Raw genomic sequence first — 20,529 nt, 5'->3', positions numbered from 1 at the left:
GGTAGCGTGTCTGCACCGCAGACTGCAGCATAGTATAGAAAACAGTAAGCTAATTTGCAATAAGCTACCTTGGGTACTTTAATGAGAACCTGACGTTCTTGACAAAGGCTAATTTCTCCTGCTTCTCAAGTAAGAAGGAAAAAAAAAAAACTATACTATACTAGAAACGCAGAAAATACTCAGGAAGCATTTACTGAAGAAGCAGGTGGTCTTACGTGGCTAGATTTCTTTGGTACTCAGCTGAACTGACAGAACGTGAGTTTGGGTTGTACCTATACTACGTTGAGGTTGAGAGTGTGGACAGATCCCACTGAGCTGAGGCTGATGTTTCAGCTACGATTGCTTGTCTTTGAAAGCTTACGCTTTTGTGCTTCCTTCTTTTAATATTCTTGTTTGTTTCTGATCATTTTCTGCATTTCTTGTATATTAAGCTTTTCCGGAAGCCTAGCTTATAAAAATAAAGTCCAAACAAATGGTGCTTTTGAGCTGTCTAAATTTGTGTAAAGGAAGGGGTATCTTTTGTAGGACTCGATAGCTCTTCCTCCTAAGTTATTAAAATTCGGTGTCGAAATATTTTCTATATATCACTGCCATCACAAGTTTCCTGTCTACACTGTGCTTCTGGTTGTATGATCTTTGAAACTTGAAATATTTCACAGTTATCACAGCATTTGCAAGAAGTAATTAATACAAAAAGTATTGTTCGGTATTAACACATTTTTTTGATTTAGGAAAGAAGAGCTCTAGAAAGAAGGATATCTGAAATGGAAGAGGAACTGAAAGTAAGTATTGGTAAACCATTACTAACACAGAGTATTATGATGTCAGTGGCTTAAAACAACACTTAGTCTAGCAATATTACCAGTCTTTATAATTTCATTAGAAAATAACTAAGCTATAGCCACATCTCAAAGTCAGTCATTTCATTTTGTATGTAGTGAAGCTTTTTCTCTGGTATAAGCAGTCATAGATGTAGGGCTTATCTTCTAGGTGAGCATTGGGACTTATATCGGTATAACACACGCTGACTGACAAGAAACATTCAAAGACATTTGAAATGAAATATATCTTGATCTGATCAAGGCAGAATTGCAGTCTTTGTTTTTGATACAGTACTGTCATATTAAGTTAAAATAATGGTGTATAATTCTGTAGGTTAAGCATATGTAAGCATAGATGATTTCATAGATTAAGCATTAAACATTGCTTCAATCTTTATCTCATGTTCATTTAATTATTTATTAGGCAGCATGTTACCAATGTCAAAAGACTTAATTTATATAGTGTTAGTAGTAATCAGTGTTTAGTGACCAAAAAAGCAGCAGATACATTTAAATTTCAGATTGTGACAGAAAAGCACCATTTACCACGTGCACTGAATAATAAAATGTCATGCTTTGACTCGTCTCATTTCCTGGTTTATCAACATTTTAAGTCCTTTGATATGATTAAGAAGTCTGAGAAATCTAGCAAGTTTGCTTTGTATTATATATCCTTGGATATAATATTGGCCAGAGCCTACCAAACTGATAAGATACAGTTGGAAAACTTGTGGAACAGATGAAAACATCTTTGTGTGCTATAATTTTAAAGAAACGCTGTTTTGACATTTGATAGTTGTCATCGATTAATAAGAAGTTTCAGGCTCATTTTTGAGCTCCCTCTGGTGCTTAGAAACTGTACTAACTACCAAATCCTTGTCATTAAAATACATGCACTGTTTGTTGATGTAATTGAGCCTGACAAGCAGAAGCAAACAGGATTCACAAACAGGAGGACACAGTGTATGAAGTTCTTTCAGGGGTCTTCAGAAGTGAAATCTGTATAAAGCTAATTATGGCATAGGAACATAATTGCTTTTATGAGTTGGATGAAGGGGATATGAGCTTCTATTATAAGCCTGTAAATTGCTGTTAGGAATAGCTGCGATTCAGAGAAAAATAGAGAATTTAAATACCTGGCTTTTTTCAAAGGCTAACTTTCAATATGTGAAAGTTTTGAATTAAAGATTAATATTCTTCTTATCGTTTGTTGCACTGTCATGCACACGTACCTGTTAAGTGCATCACTATTTACTGACTTCTGAATAGATTTTTTTTTGGTGCAACTACAGTGTTAAGTAAAGAATTCCAGGAATAACTCTCATTGTTGATGTGTCCTGAACTGTTTTGGAAAGCTGTGACTAATCACTGCTGGTTCTTAGATTGCTTTTCAGGAATGTGCCACTTGTCTGATACTTTCCTTTCATGGCAAGTTATCTACTTTAAACAGGACTGTCTCTTCTAAGTTTTCTTTCAATCCTGCTATCTCTAGTTCTTTTAAACATAATATGCATGTGTTGTTTTTTTTTCTCGTTTTCACTTCTATTTCTTTGATTCCTGCAGAACCTGCAACAAATAAAGCAGATTCAATCTTTGAGACACATAAATGAGCGACTGGTGACTGAGAATAGGGCCTTGACCCGTGTGGTTGCCAAGCTGTCAGGGTCCCGTAGGCAACTGCGGTCTGTGGACTTGTAATTTCTTCCTTCTCCTTTGTGTAGCCAGGCAGGTGCTGACAATAAGTTTGTGCTTGGGTAGAATTGTACTATTAACACTTGTGTGTTGGAAGCTGACTTACTGCTTGGTTATGGAAGTGTGGCTAAAGCATGGTGTCTGGTGTAGCAAATGGAGATGCTGCAGATATATTGGTACGGTGTGGTATTGTTGATACTAGCACTGAAGCTTGTCATTTTTCCCTTGAAGCTAAGTTGGCAAGGGTTAACAAGATCTTTGACACCTTAACACCCTGGCAACAATTTGAAAAGATTTGTGTGGAGTTTGCATTAGCATACATTGAAGTCACTGTTTAGATGTTTGAGTAAATGCTTAAATCAACAGATCTATCTCTAGATATCTAACAAAATGAAATTAAGAATGGGTCTTTCTTACTGCAGTATAATTAAAATGCGTAGAACTAATACAAATCTAGTTGCAACTAAAGAAAGTTTGAGAGGTGATTGCAGTACCATGCATTTCTGAACAGCTGCATTAGCAACTGTATTTCTTTCATTTGTCTGATTTTGTGTTCAGAGAGTGTCAAAGTCTTGCTTTAAAAATATATCAGACTTTGAAGTCAGTTAATCTTTTCCATGCTAACTTCCTGTGTGGTTCTGGACAATCCTTATTTTTATCTAGACTAAGCTTAGAATATGCAATTTTAGCACTAATTTGAAGGTTACTGATATATATTGCTATATATGCAGGTGTTCCAGTTACGGACAACAGTCCTATCATGCAAGGACTAAACAAACAGAGACACAAAGATACCCTGCCCAGAGCGTCAGATTGGTTTATACTCCCTGTCCAGTCCCCTTCTGTTAAAGATATGAACTGTTTTAATTGCCATCTTGGAAAAAATGATCAGTTTGTTGTCCATAGTGTCACTGTATGGCTGTTTGGAAAGCCCACTGGAGGATCAAAGCTTCTATGTGGAACAGAATATGGTTTCACTCCATGCCAAATCTGTTAGCCTTTCTTCCTCCTCTTACATAACAACTGTATGAGGTGGAGGTTTCAGTGAGTTTTTAAGATCTGTAGATGAAGATAAAATAATTTTCCTTCTGCACAGTGATTCTTGCTAACGTGCTTCTCCTCGCCTGCCCCCTTTCCCTCTCAGAAGCAAAGAGATGAGTGCACGCTTTTTCTTCCCACTCAAGGAGTCAGAGCTCAGGTTTTCCCAGTAAGAGGCATGAAATAAATAGCAAGTTTATCCTTCGGCTTTATGTCTTCCTGAAGTTGACCTAACAATAGGATGTGGATAGAAAGGTTGATCCTGGTCTGTGCCCTGCATTCCTGAACATTCCCTTGTGTTAACCCTTAGTGAGTCAGTCAGCTCTCTGAGCTGGCTGAAAAGAAATCCCGTTATTGGTTGTACGACTTGATCCATCTCACTGCAGCGTGGTTGTGTAACTAAAGCTAGCACTCAGCAGCAGGAGCATGTTGATGCAAGAGGGGGAACTGTCCCTTCAGGGCAGCCTGTCTTAGATCAGCTTCAGCTAACAACATGGGTTTTCAACACTGCCAAGCTAATCTAGTGACAGCTGTCCACAGCCACATGTCCACACCATGTTTTTTTTGCAAGTGCTGGCATTCCTTTAACCATGCTAAGGCTTTTCAGTATGTTAAACCACAGAAAACCATTCAGTATTCCCTTCTTTAGAGGAAGTTTTCAAAGGCAGATCATGGTGAAGCTCAAGGAGCAGGACTTGCAAAGAAAAGCAATGGCTACACAGCAGGGACGCTGGACATTTTGATGGTAGCTTGACCGTAGCGGTGTGGCTGATTAATCTGAACAGTTGTCTTGACAGTGCATGAGCTTTCTCTAATCTCAATGTACAAAGCTGTTTTATACATGCAAACAACTAAATCCTCCAGCAAACACAGACATTATTATTACTGAGCTGGTTCCAGCAACTGGTTATTGAAAAATTATTTGGTCTGCTACAGAACTGCAGAGTTACCAGCTAGTCATATAATACAGATAGGCAAATTTAAAGTACTAAATGGAGATTGTAATTGCAAATTGTAGTGGGTTTAATGCAAAGTTTTTTTCTGCTTCTGCACGTGAAAGGCATGTGATGCCATCTCTTAAGAAGTTTGAGTACCACAGGAATGCACTGCTCCAAGAAAATTGCATAAATGTCTTTGTCTGGGCTTAATATGTAGTTTTATGTGTCAGGATTAGTATAGATGGGAAGCGTAAGTATTTTATGTTACTAGATCTTATCCTTTCTGATAAGTCTCCCATTACTTACAACTCCTTTTGTTTTCTACCAGTCTTCCTCTATTCTTTAGCACACTTATAACAAAAGAGAAAATATTTTCTTAATATGTATTCTACCTACTGCTTTAATCAGGATTTAAATTTATCCACAGAGATTTGCACAGTGCTTTTTTTTGTTGTTGTTAAAATGATTCATCAGAAAATACAGCAGTTTCCGGGTCTGCCTGAATAACATATTACTGACTGACTGCTCCCTAGTCACTAAGTTGAAGGAGGACTGTGAAATAACTGGAGTTGCTGTGCTTAGATGGACTCTCCAGATTGGTTCTCACCCCTTCTTTTCCCAATAGACCCTACCCAATGTCAGAACAAGACACTAACCTGAGGTCACAAATCCAAGACATCAGAAGGAAAAATACAGAAATCATTTGATCCCTAGATGTGTATATTAGAATTCTCCTGGATAGTACAGTAGCTTTTGATTCTTTTCCCCTGCAGGCACTCCATTTCCTGGAGTAGATAGCAGCATTAATGTAACTGTCCAAACTCACAGAACACAAAATTATCTCCTCTTACTCGTAAGATTTGGGAGTTTTTTTTGTGTATTTTCTCTATGCAAGTTTTTTGGAAAGTAAATTAATGTCTCTTCATAGCAGAAACGTGACATGAAGTAGTGGTAATAAGCTATCTTACAGTGTAAAAATCACAGATAATATTTGAAAATTGTCAAATGATGGCTTGTATTGCTCATGTTCAAATATGTTGATGTGGTTTTTGAAAGCAATCGGTGTTTTACAGCACTTGATATTCAGAGCACAGCTTTCACTTGACTGTAATGGAAGCTGTAGAATTAAAGCACTCCAACTCCCTGTGAAGAGCTCAGTTTGGGTGGCTTGCCCTGAGCCACACTATGGAGTAGAGCTGGAATCCAGACTAGGAGAATGATTCTAACTGTGGAGATTTCCTTTTTTTCCACTTATGTTACCCTGTTGTCTTTCTTTCACATACTCTGGTATTTGCAGGTAAAGAAAGTAGAGAACCAGCAGCCTCAGTCATCTCTCATGCACCAGCCTGTTCTCTCTGTGCAAATTTGCTATTAGTGAACCGATTGTGGACAGGAATCCTTTGGAGGAGTTGTGTAAATGAAGGCTGTAGTGTAATAATTAACTCTGCATTTTTAAACTTGACAGTTCCTTCTGCTCCATAATAGTGTTCTAACGGGGTTTACAAGTATGATTTTGTTTGGATAAAATGAAAACAAAACTAGTGGCAAGGAAATTTCATCATGAAAAATTACGTAGCAGTTGTTACACAGGTCATTGGTTGGACTTGGACCTCTTGTGTTGCTCCTGCACCTTGAGGTTACTGAATAACCATGCTGCAGGAATAGGCTGTGGCCTGTGGAAACCTGCTGCTAGAAGCCATACACGTAATACAGACATGAGTTTTATAGGTGGTTTGTTATCAGTGTGTGAACACTGATACCGAGAATTTCTGAGATTACTTCTAGTTTCTCTGATAAGTTCTGCTCTAGCAGTACAAAGCTCTGTGCACTGGCTTGTCCCCCTCTCCTGTCTGATCCTGTCCAAACCTCACCTCACCCGGCTCTGCCTTCCAGCTCTTGTGCTTGCGTGTCACCCATCTCCTGCGGCAACCTTAACTTGCCATCTCCTAACCAGAATGCCTGCGTGCGCAGCCTGGTGTTTCGGTGATCTGAGCTTGCGTGAACTGTGCCATTCAGGGATGTGATCTCAGAGAACAGGATGTGCGCTTGAACACAAGTTTGGAAGTGATTGAAAGATTAATGCTTTGAGTTAATAAGCTGGATCAGGCCGTATCTGATCAGGATGAAATCATCCAAGAGAACAGTGGCAGACAGAATTAGCTACAGCATGTTATTTTGAAACTGTGCAAGTGCGGTGTAGACGAGCCTCTTTAAATTGCCACTGATGAACGTTTTTTGTTTTGCACTGAAATCTGAAGCATTTAATTGCTTTCCTTATGCTACTCTAAATGCTTTTGTGGAGAGGCTGCTCATCTGCACCACTTCATTTTAGTGCATCTAGACCAGGCAACTGAAAGTTCTTAATCTATAGCTCCTAACTCTACCCTGCTAAAAGGTGAGAATTCTGTGAACTGCTGATGCAAAGGGGGAGAATAATGGCCCAAATATTTCGGCCGAGTGAAGATTTTTATCCCCAGCGCTTGTCTGGTCTTGCTGCTTTTCCTTGGAGTATAACAGCAAATAACCATTGTGTTTCCTTTTTGATAGATGCTACCAGACCTGAAGGCAGACAACCAGAGGCTAAAAGATGAAAATGGGGCCTTGATCAGAGTTATAAGCAAACTTTCCAAATAAAGGGCTTACTACAGCAGCAGATAACGGTATTGCACATCGCTAGTAACTCCAGAGGACCATAGTATGGCAGTCACTGGAAGTGTGAGAAGATCCCTCGGAGACTGTCATTTTCAGATATCCTGCCAAACGCCCTCTTACCTGTGTGTTTTTGTATCAAGATCATTGTTTCTGTTAAAATGCAGCTGCTGAGAAGAAAAATGACTGAGAAATCTTGTTTACAGCTACAGCATTATAAGGAAAGTGTTCAAGGCCAGATACGCCTCAGATATTTAACCAGTAAGCCTTAGTTGTACATAAACACTTTTACATCAACAAAAGCTTTCAGCTCTCACAGAAGACAGTTACTCAATAATGTTTTTGTTGTGCCACAACTCCCAGGTTTTTTTTTTCTATACTCAGTTTTTCTTTAAATCTTAAGTTTGGATTTTTTTTTTTCCCTTCTAATTGTACCAGATTTTCTTGTACAGTGTTTTCACAGCTTTACCATTTGCAGAGACCACACATCCTTTTAAATTACATTATTTGTGTAGCTACCTAGAGTTGTATTGTCCGACCACCTGGATCAGAGATGTTTGGTGGAACATTTGCTTTCACTGTTTGTGCAATATGCATTTATTTCCTATACAAAATGCTTTAAAAGTCAGTTGAAACTAGAATTATTTTAAGAGTCCTGTTTTCTGCCTTCATCGGTCACTTAAAAAAAAAAGTTTGTAGTGAAAGATGCTAGATCCTGTAATCGTCACATTCATTTGAGCAGGTACTGAGTGATGCTGTATATATAAATGTGTACTGGTTTGATTTTTCAGACCACCACGTGGCATGCTTGAATATATTTCCCTATTGCAAATGTCTGTTAATGCAAATTAGGCTACTCCAGAATAGTGTGTTTAACAAAGTTCATTAATTTTTATGGTATAAAGAATTTAGACATTGTACATTGTATGGAGCCCTATCTTTACAAAAGGTCTAAACTATATAAAATACTTTATTATCTTTTCTTCCCGTTTTTTTTTTTTCATTTGATAGTGTTCACCATAATAAAAAATGCATAAATATAACTGCTTCACTACATTTCACATACCTGTATTTATCTGAGTGCTGTCCAAAACTGTTGTGCTAGCCAAAGTAATGTTACTAAATCATTTGAAAAACATAACCCGTTACACTCACATTAATGTTTATATGCACTGTTGCCATGTGAGAAGGCATCTAATTTGATAACACCGTCATGTCAGACCATTTTATACATTTCAGTGGCCTTTAAAAACAAAAAAAAAAGTACTTAAGTGAAGATTGCTTTTGTTAGAAACAGCTTTTATATTTCATTAAACCATTCAGAAGACGACATCCTATCGGCACATACTTTATTGCCTAAAACCACTGAACAGATCAGCCATTAAAACCAATTGTACATTGTAAAGCTTGTAGTAGCTATTGTATTATTGATTATATTGTATACTATATTAAATGTGAATTTGTACCCCTTCATTTAAAAAGGTCATTGTGTTCTACTGCCTACGGGGGGTGGGGTTAGTTTGAGGGGGGTGGGATATGTCTGGGGAAGGAAGACGTGACATCCTCTCTCCGCTGTTTGGTTTTTTGAAGATGTAAGGTTATGCTCTTACTACCAAGCTCAGGATTCTTGCTTTTAAAGGTACACGGATAGTTTGAGGTATCTTATTGTAATCGATCTGTGTGAGAGGTGGGTCTGAACCATAGGGAACTTCCATTGTCATATGCTAACGTAAAATAAGTGGAGAACTGAACAGTTTGAATGGCTGCAGCGTACTGAGTTCTGTTACAAGACAGTTAGGCATATTCTCGATTATATTTGGTAAAGTTTGGGTGCCTGTGAATGATTAAATAAGTGTTTCTAATATTTTAGTGTTTTATATTTAGGTTATTTATTCTTTATATCTAAAAAAAAAAAATGAATGGCTACTGTGCTATATTGATTTTATTGGTAGTACTGAGCAGACCTTGTATCTGCATGAAACTAGTTGCAAAACCCACTATTTTGGAAAAAAAAAAAAGTATTTTGACATATACAAATAAAATGAATACAAACTATTTTAAATGTGTGAAAGTTTTACTGGGAAGACACTGACGTTTGTTATGAGCTTAAGCGGTGTTGTAAGTTTGCCATTTAAATTCTTCGGTGGGCATTTTTCATTCATTGCGTCACTTGGATGCCAAATTGGAGTACCTTTCAAAGACTGTCATCAAATTGTGATTATTTGCACATCGTTGTACATGCACATCTGTAAATGCTACAGTACAAATGCCATATTTATGCAATCTGTAACAACTTGGACAAATGTTTCTATATTTTACATAAACCTGTCTGTGTGCAGAACCTGAGAACCATTTTTTATGTGGTGTTATCGGAAGCTCACAGAGCAATCGCTGAACTTGCGTCACGCTCACCCCGTAGCAATTGTGCTGCAGACCAAACGCAGCCCAGCAAAATCACGCTGCCACAGAAACAGCGTAGTGGCAGAGGACTACTTTGTGATTTAGGGACAGTTGGCATATGAGAAATACATTACTGCTGGCCGCTGACTCTAGCAGGCTTGCTTAAATGACCGGTGGCTGAAATGGTCATTCAGAACGGCAGCTTCGATTTTCAGAGGACTTGTCCCAGTGTGGAAAGGGAGGGATATTTGTGTGCCACAGTTAACACCAAATACAAATGGAAGCGTGGACGGAGCTGGAGCTGAAGGAAGAGGCAGTGGGAATGCACAGAACCACCCATTAGCGAAGCCGAACCCTGAGAGGTGGGGTGACCACGTGTGGGAAAGCAGCACCAGGTGCAGGGAGGATGGAGGGACTGTGTATGGACCGCGGCACTTAATGGGTAACAAACCAGCTTTGGTTTGGTGATGCTCAGATGAGCGTTAACGCTGGCTATTGCTATTTATCTGTTCAGCAGTCATAGCCACTGCTCGTTGGGCGGTCTTCAAAAGGTATCCTGTCTTCAAGTTTTGATGCTTTCACTGTGCAGATGTTAGGATAACGTGTTCTATAGGTGAAATTTAACTTCCAGCTACAATCCTGAAGGCTCACAGCAAAACAGGAGAGAAACTCACTGCGTAACAAACAGCTCGAAAAAAGAAAAACTACTCAGCTATAGAAACTTTACACAATTTGTTATGGAATCTTTTTTAAAGAGAATGGAGGAAGAACTGTAGCCACCATGTAGATGGTTGTTTTTTCATGGTTTATGTACGCGTTAACATTTAGCTGTGGTGACTTGGCTTCCTTAGGTTCTTAGGTCGAAACCACAAGTAGCAAGGGGCAGAAATGGTGGCGATGGAGGTACGTGCTTTACCTTTGTCTTGAGGCGGCTGGGATTTGCTACAGTTGCAGCCAGGGCCCTGCTCCAGGTGGTGTGATCACAGACCTTACCCAGCAGCCGGGTCAGAAGGTGGCTGCCTGAAAGACAGAACTAAAGCAAACAAAAAAATACCTTCATAAACCCACGCTGAAGGGAGAGCTGCTGCCACACTGGTGAAGTCATCAGCTATTCCTGCTTTTGTCAGCACCTCCCCATTCTGTATTACTGATTAGATAGGGAAAGTATGTAGTCGGTGGAGAAAGGAGGAACTGTTCGTTTTTCATCTGAAAGCATCACCTGCTGGATGTCTCACGTTTCAGATCTGCTGGGGATAACAACGCAGGGACAAAAGCCCCGCATTCCAGCTAATTATTTCACCCTTCTTGCTTGGGTTTCGCAAACCCATTGACGCTGAGCAGAGCAGTTAGCCAGGCCAGCACAGTTCCTCTCCCAGTGTGGTCTTTTGCCTTTGTTGTATGTGCTGGATGAAAAAAAAACAAAACCGGGGGAGGTGAGGTGGGCAAGAAGAGGCGTGGGTGCTGCCATTGGGCACTCCACATGCAGCACTGCTCCCAGTCCTCCGGGCAGGTGGACGGGGCTGAGCTGAAGGCAGTGTGGGGCTACTGGGCCTGCGGGGCTCTGCCGCCTGGCGTGGCCTTCCAACGGGAACTGGGACCCAGCCCCACGTCAGTGCCAGGTGTGACCCACGGTGCGATGGTTCCTCTTGCCCACAGAAGGGGCGGCCTGGTGTGCAGCTGCTGCGTTCCAGCTGAACTCAAGCTGCTGCTTTCTGGGGGCTTCCCAAGGGAAAGTGCGCAGCTCCATTCCATCAGCTGGGACAAAATGCACAGCTGGGCAAAATGGACGCGGAATACACAGTCTGCTCACTGCCCAAACACAAGATTTAACAAAAAGTGAATTTGTTAAAAAAAAAAATCAAGCACTAAATCCTTCCACTTTGCACCACCTGCTCCTACCACAGGCGTGGTTCTCCAGCTGCCACCTAGTCACCCCTCGGCTTCAGCCGCACAGCACACAGCAGAGCACGCCGAATCCTGTCCTCGCACTGATTTGTGGCAGTAGGTGCTGCTTCATGTGTACGCTGCCGGTAACTCAGCCTCAGCTAAACCGCCAGCTCTCTCGCTGGGTAACGCCAGTGATCACACCACCTGGAGCACGGCCCCGGCTTTCACTCCGATTGCTCAGTCTCACGCAGAAACCGGGAGCAATTCCATCCCGTTTGGAATGGCGAGGCGGGGGGGAGCGGTCGGGACCCCTCGGGGCGCGGCGCTGGCAGGCCCGAGCTGCGGCCTGGTGGGAAAGCGGCCGCCAGGCGGAGCCAGAGCTCCGGGAGCGGCGCTGCTCGGACCGCGCTGTCCGCCTGCGTGCAGCCCCGCGTGCCGCCGCTGTGCCGGTGCCGGGGGAGGCACGGAGCGCGGCCGGCAGTGGAAATCTCCCCCCAGCTCCGCATCGGCAGCGTTCCGCCCCTGTTCCCCGGCACCACGCGCGCTTTTCTCCGCGCGGGAGAGGGCTCCGGGGCCCGGTTACGTCCCCTGCAGCCCGGGGTGACCGCGGACCCAAGTGGCCGCTTCTCCAGAGAGCTGAAGCACTCGAATTTCCGCAGTATCTGGGGAGTGGCACTCGCACTGCTCCACGCGGTTATGCCGGGAAGAACTCCCTTCATACTTTACAAGTCCCTACAAGCCGATGGACGCAGCGCAGCTCCCGCGGGGAGCAGCCCGCTCCGCCCGCTGCCCCTCGGCTGCCGGCCTTCTCAGCGCCTCCCGGATCCCGGCACCCTCCCGGGGTCCCTTCCGATTCTGTGACTCTGTGACCCCCGGGACATCCACCCCAGCACTTCTCACTCGGTGCTCGCGGTACCCGCCGCCTATTTTTGCCCGTGAGCCTGTCTCCCTCCCTCCTGCTTCGCCCCTGCATTTTCTACTCGTTCTCTGCTCCCCCGCTGACTCTCCCGCTCTCCGGAGCTGGCTGTTGGCTCTGCGGCTGTCCCTCGCCAGCCTCTCCGCGGAGCACAGCTCCGGCAGCGCTCCCTGCCCTCTCCCCCGCCCTGCTGCCCGCCTCCCCTCCCCGTGTCCTTGCATCCCCAGCCTCTCAGCAGCACGCAGCCCTAATGCGCTTGGGAGATGCCATTAATCTTTCCCTGACCGCAGGATCTTTTTTCCCCTGATAATCTAATCTTTACTCAGGAGGAATGTCTCCACCAAGCCAATTAGTTCCCACCTACTCTAGTTTCTCTCTAACCCAAGGGAGTGCTTCTGCCATAAGCTAAGCGCTCTGCAAGTCACCTGTTCCTGTTCCATCCGGCTGTTTCCCTCGGCGGGAATCAGCACTGTTTTTCATAGGTGTTTTTCTCCTCCACACCTCTGCATAGCTGAAGGTGAGAGCAGTTAAAGGTCTTGCACTTTTTCCACTGGTCTCAACCCATCGAGGCGTTCACAGGGTAACAACCACTCACTGTTTCTTGTGTAGTTTCCTTTCACCTCTTTTTGAGTGTCCAGCAATACAGCAAACACCTGGGGATGCCGGTGGGGTCTGTGGCTTCTTGGGGCCAATGGTATTAACAGGTATCCCTGGCTGCGGATTTGCTGGTATGCAGGACAAGGTGTGCAGCCCAACCCCTTGCCAAGGCCCTTTTTAACCTAAAACTTTAGTACATACTTAAAACTTTACTACTTAAATGCCGTAGCAGCTTTCACCTTTCGACAGTAAATGATGCATGCTATTAGAAAAACTCAAAATTCATTTTTAAGATGTGCCCGCTCTGGTTTGTAAACAAATGGCTACAGTATAGGCACGGTGATTTGTGTTAGGGTTGTTCGCAGAAACATTCAGCCCCACGCCTTCACCGCGGGGGTCATTTAGCATTGGAAGAAGTCCCTTTATATAGCGTACCAGCATCATTTTAACAATAGGAACTATATTTTATTTTGGTGTTCTTTAAGCTGTTCTCTCCCTTTGTATTTTGTTTGCTTTCTCAGCACGGCTCTAAGCTCTCCTAGCCGCTCTCCTTCCTCTGCTTACACTCACTGATATGCCACAGCCACTGATTGATTGCTGTTTGTGTTTGTTTTGGACACTTCCAGATGATTGCTACTAATAACCAGCACTGAATTCCTGAAATATCTGCCCCATTCCTTCTACAAGGCAACTTCTTTATGGTCCATCATATGAAAAACACCGGGTCCTAGAAATACTGTGGGGCAGGAGAAGAATAACCTCCAAATGAATGGCTAGCTCAAACAAAGCATTGTAAAAAGCCATCACACTCCATTCTGCATGCATCATCTGCCACATTACAGCGCGGGCCAAGCTCCTTAGTCAGCTCTCTGAGGAGAGCTGTCAGGCGGCCCGCTGCCGTCCTGTTGGGCCCGGCTGTGCGCCCCATGCTGCGGGCAGCCCTCACCTGCAGCGGGGCCACGGCAGGGAGCAGCGGAGCGGGTCCACCACGGGGTGCACAGGACAGCCTGGAGACCTCGGTGATTTCATACTGGTCCTTCCAAGAATCAAAGTAACTCTCAAGGGCTAGAGGGCTGTTCATCAAAAACAAACAAGCCAAAGCTCTGAAGGTTTACGAAGGGTAACTAGCGCCAACAGGACGCAGACAGACAGCGACTCGGAACCGCTGGATTTGGTTTCTAATTATTTTTATGCTTCAGTATGGAGATACAGAAAGACAGAAACTGAATTGTCTTTACAGTACAGAGGTTGCTGCCTTTCAGAGGAGGGAACAGGCTCTGCTGGAGCTGATGGTTCCTTCAGCGCTGGTAAAAGCTTCTTGGTATACAAAGAGCTTTATATTAAGCACTAATGGAGGTCATTAGATGTCGACATCCAATCTGGAAGCTTATCATAAACACAAAAAGTAACAAAGGTGGTGTTATTCAGATAACTTAAGGTTATCTCAACTGTAACGTAAACCTATGATATTACTTTTGTCATACGGAGAGGTACGGCCAGCCCTTCACTACCAGATACCTCAGCTGGTGGCAGCCCAGTGACTCTCTGGGCAGGCTGGAGTGCAGTGTGGCACAAACACACCGCAGAAAACATGCGGTGCTGGCTTGTGTCCAGAAGGCGACATGATCTCTCTCAAACAACGGGGCACAGAGACACCAAGAGCACCTCTGTTTGAAAGCAGTTCATTCCCCAAAGGGCAAATGGAGGGCTGGACTAGCAAGCCAGCAGGGAGCCAACTCCATCTCCTCCGCTGTACGCTCAGGTATGTCCAGGTGGTACGTTATCTTAGAACATTTTTCCTAATGTAAGTCACTCTACATTTGTCTACATTGAATTTCACATGCTGCTTTGTCAACACCACCCAGTCTGGCAATGTTATTTTTCACTTTATCAATTTGTTCTGTTTCTTTCCAATACTTCATAGAATATCTCAAACCGGAAGGGACCAATGGGGATCACCAAGTCCAACCTCTGGCTCCACATAGACTGCCCAAAATCAAACCCTATGTCTGAGAGCACTGTCCAAATGCACCTTGAACTCCAGCAGCCTGGGGCCATGCCCATTGCCCTGGGCAGCCTGTTTCATGCTCACCGCCCTCCGGTGCAGACCCTTTCCTAACTCCCAGCTGCCCCTCCCCTGACACAGCTCCGTGCTGTTCCCTGGGCCCTGTCACTGTCACAGGGAGCAGAGCTCAGCGCTGCCCCTCCACTCCCTGTGAGGAGCTGCAGCCGCCACGAGGCCTCCCCTCAGCTCCTCTGCTTTGGACTGAACCAACCAAGGAACTTCAGCTGCTCCTCACACATCTTGCCCTCCTGACCCTTCCCCATCTTCATAGCCCTGCTTTGGACACTCTCCAATAGTTTTATGTCCTTCTGATGGTGTGGCACCCAACCTGCACACAGTGCTCAAGGTGAGGCCTCACAGCTCAGAGCAGAGCAAGACAATCCCTCCCCTCACCCTGCTGTGAAGCATTTTGCTGTGAGGACCACCCTGGGTTCCTTCACAGGGAGCACAGAAGTGGGACCACAACGGACCAGTTGTCTTCTCAATATGCATCTTTTGTACTATGCTCATATCCTGGCCCTACTGATGTGCTGTCAGGGGATTTTTTTCCACGCTTTTTGCAAACTGGCCCTTGAGCATATTCCTAGCTTGCCTCAGAGCCTTTACCTTTTTCTCCCTTCCCCTCTAAATGCTATAGGACCTGTCAGCTTTGGTTTTTCTCAGCTTTCTTATACTTCACTGTGTAACACTTTGACTCCACGTCTGTTTTTCATCCTGCTCTTCAACATGTTGCTCTAGGGCATCCTCACCCTGTTCACTGTTCAAATCCGTCCTTAGACAGTACCTTTTTGAATAGTAAAGAAGAGGTAGCATGGCTCCTCAGTAAACTGTTTCAAAGCTCTGCTGACTGAACTCCATCACAAACAGTGAGGAGCTGTAAGATAAGCAGTCATAAGGTCTCCTTTCCTGTAAGGCAGGAAAAGCACACGGTTCAGAACATGAGAAGCAGCAACAGAACATCTTACAGAGTGAGACTGTGAACTGTGGCAGAAAATGTTCTTTCCCAATATGCCTTTGAAGTCATCTCTACTGTCATTCTTATCCACAGCTGCAAGCTGGAGACAGATGGTAATCTCTGCGTTAATTTCTCATACTATGAGTTGAAAAATAAAGCTAACTTCCTTCTGTACGCTTTTATTTCCCTTTCCATACTGCACTCCTCCATCAGTTTGATTAACAAACTTGGCTGCAAGAGACAATACCACATAGTTTGAAGAAACTATTTGTTTATTTATGGTCAAATGATAGCAGAGTTCAAGAAGAGTAAAAACACATACAGAAACCAGACTAGAAGGTGTGCCCCTAGGACTGATCTCGAATGCTAACACCTGCTGATAAATCCAGCTATTACACAAAGCTCTGTTATTATCACTTGCAACATTTCAAATCAGGACCTAGCACTTAAAAATGTTTTAAGCAATTCAGTAACGCAGCAGATAGTATGAAGTTGGTATTTCAGCAAAGGAGAGATTGTAGATTTGTACGAGTTTCCAGACAGAAGCCAGACCAAAGTACCATAGCTGACCGGCTTGACCACAGTGACTCAAAAGAACACCGTTAGCTGTCAGCACGTTACAGAGGTGAACCTTGCCAGAAGGTTAGCACTGCAGCACTAAGATACACAGAGGGGAAAATAAGAATAATTTAGTTAAATCCTGGAAGAAAAGTTTAGGAAATAAAAATCCATGATGATAGGGTAAGCCTCTCAGATTTAGATAGCATGCACAGCTCAGAAGTAACAGAAAGTGTTATTAAATTGCAAGGCATAGCAGTTTATCCCCATTCAGACAAAAATGCAAAAACAACTAGGACTATGTGATAACAGAATTGGGTAGATAAAACGAGATGAAGATTAAAAGAGAATTTGAAAAACAGGCAGTACAGATATAAACAGAAATAAAATCTCTCTTTATGCCTAAAAAGGGAAATTTGTTAGAGGCAAAATACGCAATCCATTGTCCAGAAATCAGACAGAGAGCATCTCCGTGTTATCCTCCACAGCTTCACTCCTTCACTGAGATCCACTACAAACGAATCTTCTGAAGGCAGAGGGTAGAAGCCAAGACTATGGAGCAGCACCAACATTTTTAACTCTTTTGACTGTCTCTGACAGGGATGTCCTCTTCTGTTAGAGACATAACTAGGAACAAGGAGAGAGTGCAAGGAGGAAGACACTCGTGTACTTGCAAAGCAGACTTCACTAGGTTTGCTCATCCTAGGGATGCTGCCTAAGGCAGCGTGAGTGATCTGAGATAGGAAAGTGAATATTGCTGCCAGATGATGTGCAAGAAGAGGTTAAAAGGAAGAGTCAAGAGGGACAGCAGTGCTACGGTGGAGGATTATTTTACTTTTACAAGGAGATTTGACCTTGGCAATGTCTTGGAGCATAGGTGGGGTTTTATAGAAAGATTAGAGAGGAGTTGCAAGTAAGTGGTTTAATGGGAAAGGTTTAAAGAGAAGGCTCTTGAAATTCTACGGATAAAAAGTAAAGCAGGTATTTCTGTGAAAAGGTGGCGGTAAGATTTCACGGAATTATAGTAATTTTAAGCAACAGCATTTGTGGAAGAACGGCGCATGAACAGTCAGTAGGTGGTTAGCTGGTGTACTAAGTGGTGCGCGTGAGGATTATCCAGCAGGTGAAGTGCAAAGCAGCAGAGAGGTTTAATGGGACTGCAGAGAAGCGCGCTGAATAAATTTTGCAAGAGTGATAGAGCAGGTAGAGCAAGCATGGGACTGAGAAAATTTGCACCGGGAGAAGAAAGATGAAGAATGTTGGCTGAGCGGGCTTCCAAGGGAGGGGAGGTGGGGAGCACCAGGCAGTGCTCTGAGTGGGAGTTTCAGGGAAGTTCAGGTACGACAGACACAGCTGGGGTAAAGTAAGCTGCTGTGACAGCGTCGTTGCTGAGCTGCACCACCCACCCCTCACTGTGCTCACATCCACTGTTTGGTCTCCATAAACGTTCAGCAAGTGTCAATGAATGTCAATGGGTGCCATTTTTTCTGCCTGGAGGAATTCCGTGACACCCCTTTGCTTCATACACACTTCCATGTCAGATGCCATCGTGTCAGACTGCCCCTCTGCTGCCATCTGTCACACAGCAACAACATGGAATGGAATATTGGTGGGAAGGTTCAATTTCTACTGCCATACCACCAACATCCGTTTCTGATGTCATGGGCCAACATAATAAAACAGGAGGCATTACTTTCAGAGTAGCCCGTGTACATTACTGCATTCGCTATTTTGTTTTCCTGCCCTTGAGAAATTTCACTTCATAAAAGATTGTGGCTGTGATAAAGTTGGATGCAGAACCTCAATAAGGTCGGATAATTGGTTGAATCTAGAACAATAACCATGACAAGCTGAAGCAACTTGCGGCCTTCTCCAGAGGAACCAGCTTTAACGTGCTCAATCCCAAAACACACTTCATTTCCTCAAGATTTTAGGAGTAAATGGTGTTTTCTATTCTAAATTGAGAAGATGAAGTGTTTGCGCTCTGCCTGGCAAAGGAGACCACGATCATCCTACCATGTCCTGGTGGTAATTTTACCTTGAGGGGAAAATCTCATTCCATAATAATGAATAGACAAAAAACAATATTTTAAGGCTTAGGGACCCCTGTCGCTATGCCAGCCTAAAACGTAGCTAATAACGTCAACTGTATCTCTAGGCCTTAAGAATATCCCCAAGATTGTTTTATGTAAGAAAAGAGAAAACTGCAGCTCTAAAACCGCTTGCAGCGCACTCAGCTGTTCTCAGTTGTGGCTGAGGGAAACATGCAGTGCGATACTTCAACTATTTGGGACTTTATCCCTGAAAGCTCTCCAGCACAGACAGCTTATTGAGATGCAAACATCTGACAGTCAGCGTTTTCGCATTGGGCACTCGGGTCCAGCCCCGCTCACCGCAACATAACTTCTGTTAATGTATAACAGACTGCAAGGAATGCAGCTTTTTTGTGCCAAAAAAAACCTAACAACAACAACAGAAAACCTCACAATGTTTTTAATAGAAGATAAAAAAAATAATAAATCTGCTGGCTGTGAGCCCTAGGTCCTGGAGGGAGGTGGGCAGGTGAGAGGCTGCATGAGGCCAGCACTGACCCGTACCTGGCAATGGAGAGGGGGCTGCACCAAGAGCTGAAATACACGGCTGCGCTTCTCCACAGACACATCACATTACAAAGAATGGCTCTGGAATGTGATTTTTACACATTTTTAGCCAGGTATGCAGGGTATAATGGCAGGGTTGAAGCACTGGCATTGTTACACCTATGTGATTCTCTCAGTCTTCATTAGGTTGGCTATTAGGAAACATTTCTTCTCAGAAAGAGTGGCGAGGCATTGGCACAGGCTGCCCAGGGAGGTGGTGGTGTCACTGTCCTTGAAGGTGATCAAGGACCGTGTGGATGTGGCACTGAGGGACGTGGGCATGGCGGGGCATGGTGACAGCTGGACTTATGATCGTAGCGGTCTTTTCCAACCTTAATGATTCTGTGATTCATCATTTAAAAGGAAGCATTTGCAGAACAGGAAAAGTACTTTGCAGATGAGAATTCACACGATGGATCCTTTTCCTAAATTGTGTTTTCTAATAACAGAGCTCTGTGGTTCTGCAACTTAAAAATTCTGTGGAGAAGGGTGAAGATAAGAATGTTTTTCTGAGAACAGGGCGAGCCCAATCAAAATTTCTGTTAAATTAACTGTTAATCAATCTGTAAAGAGAAATATTACCAACTTCAATAACTGTGTACTGCAGCAATATTTTCAAACATCCTTTCTGCCTGCTGATGGCTTCCCAGCATCACACAGAACAACCAGCCCGCTCTAGCCCACAAGGCTAGAGGTGTCTTCTGCACTGAGGAGCCCGGCATCCCAGCTGCCACAGGCACAGCGCGGCAATCCTTTAGAACAAAACTGCCATACCCAGGAAGCCCTAAGCCCAAACCAGAGCCGAAATGAGACAGAAGCGGAAAGTCTCAAGTTAAAGTAGCAATCAGCAGAGGGGCGCTGAAGGTTGGTGGGGTGAGCACAGGGCAGAGAGGTGCAGGGCTAAAGCGGCCACAAGGCTTGGATTCAATGGCAGGTTGCAGGCAGCCTCGTATCAGGCGCTCGGGGCTGTTAAGCCACAGCAAATTCGGCGACAGCAGAAAAGCGGAGCTTTCCAGGCAGGTTTTACCGTTTGTTCGTCCATACGGACCACGTAATGAATACTAGAGGCTTCAGCCCCATTCCCTCTTACACGTGTTCTACGCGGTTTCCAACCAAGCGGCATTTCTGAGCCGAGGGCCGCAGCATCACCCACGAAGAACCCTCCCGGACCTCCCCAACGTCCTCGTTCCGCGTCACAAAACGAAAACACAGAGCCGTTCCGTTCCCATCCTTCTGTCCGCAGACGGGGAGCTCTCCGGCCCCCGAGTGCAGACGGGAGGAAGAAACGCGTACAGCCGGGGCAGCCGGGGCAGCCGGGCAGCGAGCCGGGCAGCGGCCGAGGTGCGGACGGCCTCTGGAGCGGCGCGGCCCCGC

At 44.2% G+C, this 20,529-nt stretch overlaps 1 protein-coding gene across 4 annotated transcripts in view; it reads left to right on the top strand.

Moving 5' to 3' along the window:
- PPP1R12A (protein phosphatase 1 regulatory subunit 12A) overlaps window positions 1-9,200 on the top strand; it is a 124,349-nt gene extending 115,149 nt beyond the window's left edge. For 3 of the 4 annotated variants that reach the window (XM_021385247.1, XM_021385245.1, XM_021385246.1), the window contains 2 exons: window positions 732-782; window positions 7,037-9,200. In XM_021385247.1, coding sequence (XP_021240922.1) covers window positions 732-782; window positions 7,037-7,123 — 138 coding nt within the window. In that variant the 3' untranslated portion in view covers window positions 7,124-9,200. The other variant, XM_021385248.1, reaches the window with a different exon arrangement.

Source organism: Numida meleagris, chromosome 1 (genome assembly GCF_002078875.1).
Source record: "Numida meleagris isolate 19003 breed g44 Domestic line chromosome 1, NumMel1.0, whole genome shotgun sequence".
Taxonomy (NCBI): domain Eukaryota; kingdom Metazoa; phylum Chordata; class Aves; order Galliformes; family Numididae; genus Numida; species Numida meleagris.
The sequence above is the reverse complement of the archived record's forward strand: the minus strand, read 5'-3'. Positions and strand labels throughout refer to the sequence as shown.